Consider the following 5,296-nt stretch of genomic DNA (forward strand, 5'->3'; position numbering starts at 1 on the left):
TAAACAGAATTGGTCCTAGCACTGAACCCTGTGGAACTCCATAATTAACCTCAGTGTGTGAAGAGGACTCTCCATTTACATGCACAAATTGGAGTCTATTAGATAGATATGATACAAACCACGGCAGCACAGTACCTGTAATCCCTACAGCATGTTCTAATCGCTCTAATAGGATATTATGGTCAACAGTATCGAATGCTGCTGTGATGGAGTAATGCTTTGACTACTAGGCTAGTGAGAAAACTATATAGCCACTACTAGAGCCAGCTGATCAGTCATAGGGAAACTGCTAAATGGCCAAAGACAGTATACCTGTTTCATATCAAGCTCGGCTTGGGTGTATCTTCTGCTGCTGGCAGACAGCTGGAGCAACGAAGCTGTGACAGGATACGTCTGTAGTTGGGGTAAAAAATAAAAAAACAAAACTTTTACAGTAATTTATCAAAAAAATTCCACCAGAAAGGAGATTTATCTAGGAAAGCCACTGATTCCCTGATTTCTAAAAAATCTCTTTTATTGATCAAACCCATCAAACCTTGACCACAGTATCTACTTACATTTTATATATTTTGGGTAATGACTTAAGCTTTTATGTAACTTCTTGTAGATGTAAAGAGGCAGTCCACAAACACATGGGAAATCTATTTTCAACACCATGGACAATGCCGCTGCTTCATAATCATTTGGATGCTGGTCAGGCTGGCACGAAAAATGCACTGAAATACATCATCCCCTCTTCATCCTGCTAAAGCGAGCAGCTAGTCAATACTGGCAATGTCAAGAAGAGAAAAATAATGTAGTGCGCCCACAGTTTGTTATCAAATGACAACATTTGAGTACGAGCCGGGTTAGTCTGGAAGCTCGAGGCATTGCGAGTGGTTTGTGACACCGCACGGCTCCTCCTGTCCACACAGGGCATGGAGGGCTGATTAAGGGCATTTAAGAGATCGGCCTCCTCTGTGAACTGTGTTGAGACTATTTCTGTATAGAATATGCTGCTGGCATTCAGACTGGGCTCAGAGTTTTTAGCTTGGCAAATGAAAACCCGTGCTTAACAGTCCTCTTCCTTCCTAATCCCCCATAACTTGGCTACATCACACCCACTCCCCAAAATATCCCTACTCCAGGCATCTTCTGCTCACTGTCTGCACCGGGCTCAGTTCTCGGTGCAACGCCGGCATGTGTTATCAAAAGAAATTTGGTTTTTGTGTTTCTCCCCACATCTTTTCAAATCAAATATGCTTGTGTGTTTTCTTCTTCTATTTAGAGCTTTACCCAGAATCTTTAGCTTTATTTTTTTCTGCATGAGAAAAACAATGTCTTATTTTTCCTGCACGACAGTGAATTCAAAGAACGTTTCGCCAAACCCTGAGAGCATGCTTTCGATGGTTTCATCTTTATCTGCTGGCGTCTTCAGCTCAATAAAAATCTGGCAAATTTGCATGCAAGATCATAGATTTTCAGTTTGGAGTGAAGCCGATGCAATCTGGAATCTCGACTGCTGCAGTTTCATTAATGGAGCAATGCACTCCGCCTGTCAGTATTTATACACGGTGCTCAAGAGGCTCCCGATGGCTCAAACAGAGAGTCATGCCGAGCAGCAGAGAGTAAAAGTCTCCACTTAAATTCCTGAAGCATTTCTCTTCATCATTAACTGGTCACACTTCAGTAACTCAGCTCTGAACTAATCTGAGCTGCCTGACCAAGACTAACTTCAAACTCGGTCAGGCTTTTTGCAGTCATTAGCTGCTGGAACGGCATTCAGATGTCTGATGACTTGGTCTGCAAACCTGAGAAAAAAACAAACTTGGAGAGTTTTTGTGCTTAAAATAAGAAATAAGAATTCAGTATAAAATGCTGGATTGTATTTTACATTACAAATACTCATATGGGATTACAGCAGCCCTATTTTTTTATGTACAGGACACTGTTAGCAAGTTTGTTTGGCAAGCAAAAGGTCGATTGGTTCACTTCCTGCCAGAGATACAAATACCCTGAAGGGTGTTAGTGTGTAAAAACAAGGCCCCCCCACTGGGTGACCCCCCTAAATTCAGACTTCATGTTATGCTCACTTCATGCAGAATTCTAACATTTCTTACACTTTAATTTGTTGCCCCCAAAGCTGCGTCTACACAGGGCCCAATTCACTCGTCATGCACGACTTTGAAGCTAGTTCACTGGTGAACTTTCCACGCTCATGTGGAAAACATTTTTAAACCTTTTGAGCTACTCATTTCTCAAACAGGAAGTGAGGAGCCCTGGTCCTTCCTCATGTTTTCCTACCAGCTGAGTTGCTGGTGAGATCACTGTTATGATGATCTTTTCCATCATTCAGCCGTTTGAGTCTTTCATTCCACCTAAGTAGGGACGGCTCAACTTCACTGATGGAGCCACTAACTTTTAAATTACACCAGCGAACTCTAAAGCGCAATATCAGAACATCGATTTGTGAACTGAATCCCAGCAGAAACCAGCTCATGCAGCTCGTGAGCGGGACACACGCTGGCCCACCAAAGAAAGTTAATGTTTTGGAACGGCTGAGTCAAACCTCTGACCGTGAACCTATAAAAATAGCGTGAAAGGACCTGAAGGTTCGCACAGAGCTTGCGTGAGGAAATCCACCAATATTCCAGCTGAATGTAGAAATCAATACCTATTATCCATTAACTACTTCTACAAAAGTTTCTATAAGTACAACACCATTCCCTTCAAAATAAACACTACCCACAGAGTGAGCTGCCTTGGTGGAGGATTGTGCTCTCCTGCCTCTCTCGTGCTTTTGTTTAGCCTGTGTCCAGTCTTTAGACTTGTATTCAGGGTTCAGAGTTTATGTTATATTCATGCAAAAAGCGTAAATGTTCACCAGCACCCTCTGTTCTCTCCAGTAGATTGGTACATTTTATGGGAGATTGGCACTCATCGTGTTGATTTCTTAGATTTTTTTATGAAAGTTTTTTTTCATTATTTTCTCCTAGTATCCTATTTATAAATGCAGAGTGACACTTGAGTACAGAGACCTAAATTACTTTTGCTGAATGCAGCGCTACAGTAATTACAAAAACAGCAGTTTTAGACCTAACCCAAGCCTCTGGGTGTTTAAACTGTGGTACTTACCTTCTTACAAAATACAGTAGTGTTATGATCTTACACGAGTGTCTCTCAAGATGCCACTCTGTAGCCCTTATTATTTATTAGAGATGGCTTTTTGATTTCCTATCAGATATTGTGAAAAGGCTGCAGGTCTCTGTCATGTTCAAGGAGCCTTAAAATGGATCAAGGCCGAACGTGGAGCATCGATCACAAGAGGTGTCATCTCTGCCTTCGCTTTCATTGATTGTCACTGTCAGAGCTGTTTGAGTACACCCTCAGGAAATGAACACAGTCATCGTGGACCGTGTGTGTGTGTGTGTGTGTGTGTGTGTGTGTGTGTGCGGTGTGGTCGTCACAAGCATGTGTGCGCATGTTTAGTCCCTCGCAATACCTGTCTTTGTGAGTAATTAAAATATACCACCAGAGATGTGGCATTTGTCATCCTCCCAGATTGTCAGCGTTTCGGGCGGTGCTAAAGTGCTACGTTTTTTTGTCAGGGAAAAAGCACTCATCACAAAATTTGGATTTAAAAAAACAGACAGAGAGAGATAGAGATGCATTATTCTTGACTGAAAGTGTTTAAGTAGCTCAACAAGATTGACGGGCAGGTCGGAGACACCAAGACACCAAGAGCTGTCAAATGACCACTGTTCTCAAAGCAGCCGGTCCTTTTCACTTCACACCCACTCGGTTTGAGCACATTTTATGTGTCAAAGTCTGGATTACACAGGCACAACTGATGGATCACAGTCAGCTGTCCTTTCGCGTGCTAGCTTTTTACTATTATGGGGTTTGAATGTCCTCTTTTACCATTTTGAACACTACACCATTGCAGTGAGAGTACAACAATGAGGTTTTTACTCTGAACCTGATGCTAATATTGGATATTTGCAGTAAAATATCCACAGCAGCCTTGACTGTTGACATGCATAACCAATCAAAGTGACGAGGACTACCCTGCTGGCCCTGCTCCACTCATTCTGAGGTCTGTTTTTCTCTGTTCCCGATGCTTTTCCCAGACCGACAGGCACAGCCCACTGCTAGGCGTACGCTCTCGTCCCTCTCTGGACAGCGGGAAGATGAGAGCATCAGTCAGGATGACCCGATACCTGGAGTCCTGGGGAGCTGCCAAACCTTTCGCCAATCTCCACCATCGAGACAGCATGACCACAGACAACGGCAAAATCAACACCAGAGTGAGTGTTGCTCTTTCTCAGATGCGAACACAAAGGTTCAGATATGACTTACTCATGGTCCGATTCTTCTTTCAGGACGTTCCGATGGGCCAGTACCACTTCCAGATGAGACGAGAAAGGTTAGCAAGCGGCATATTTATGACACGCGATCGCTGCGCCCTCAGGACAGTTTATTCAAGCAGTTACACAGAACCACTTTTATCCTGCTTATGTATCAGTTCTTTCTGTCACTCACTTTAAACCCAGGTCCAAATCCCAGAGGAGGAGGTTTGAAGAAGAACTCAATGAACGGATGATTCGCACCATTGACGGCATTAACTCTCAAAAGTAAGTAAGCGCTGTGTCCGCTGCATTATCTAGTTCTGCTTCACATTTCTGAAGTCAGTCTGCAGTCAAAGAACGTCATCGGATTCAGGGCCGAAGTGACAGATGCAGATGAAGGTCTGTTTTTTTTAGTCATGTTTTATGATTTAAATATGATGAAGCAGTCTTTAATGCACTGATGAATAATTTTAAGTAATATATGATGAAGGAAAAAGGGGACGATTACAGCACTAAGCAGATAAATCTAAAGTAAAGTAAGCATTTATAAGAAAAAGCACCTTTGGGATATTGTTTCAAGCAAGTAAAAAGACCCTCCCATGAGAGGTATAACAATAGAAATACTGTATAATACAGTGCAGTGAAAAAGTATTTTCCTTTTCCCAATTTCTTTGTTTTTGCTCAAAGATAACCTGAGTAAATACAAAAATTAATTTTTCTTCTTGAAGGGAAAACAAAGCTATCCAAATGTACTTTGCTCCGTGTGGAAAAAAATACCCTATGTGTATTCTCGAGAAGTGGAGTGGGTGTCCTCAGAGTGTCCTCAGAGAGTCATTCTCAAAAATGAACCCTGTCTTCAGCATGTTCTCCTGCGCTGTATACAGTGGGGCAAAAAAGTATTTAGTCAGCCACCGATTGTGCAAGTTCCCCCACTTAAAATGATGACAGAGGTCAGTAATTTGCACCAG

The 5,296-nt window shown here is 42.4% G+C and overlaps 1 protein-coding gene across 2 annotated transcripts in view; it reads left to right on the forward strand.

Annotated features, from left to right (window-relative positions):
* adcy2b (adenylate cyclase 2b (brain)) overlaps window positions 1-5,296 on the forward strand; it is a 76,187-nt gene that overhangs the window by 44,818 nt on the left and 26,073 nt on the right. For both annotated transcript variants that reach the window (XM_005745478.1, XM_005745479.1), the window contains exons 10-12: window positions 4,110-4,286; window positions 4,362-4,405; window positions 4,533-4,613. In XM_005745478.1, the coding sequence (XP_005745535.1) occupies window positions 4,110-4,286; window positions 4,362-4,405; window positions 4,533-4,613 (302 nt within the window). The remainder of the gene's footprint in view (window positions 1-4,109; window positions 4,287-4,361; window positions 4,406-4,532; window positions 4,614-5,296) is intronic.

The sequence above is a fragment of the Pundamilia nyererei genome, unplaced genomic scaffold (assembly GCF_000239375.1).
Source record: "Pundamilia nyererei isolate P.nyererei 1_Seehausen unplaced genomic scaffold, PunNye1.0 scaffold00159, whole genome shotgun sequence".
Taxonomy (NCBI): domain Eukaryota; kingdom Metazoa; phylum Chordata; class Actinopteri; order Cichliformes; family Cichlidae; genus Pundamilia; species Pundamilia nyererei.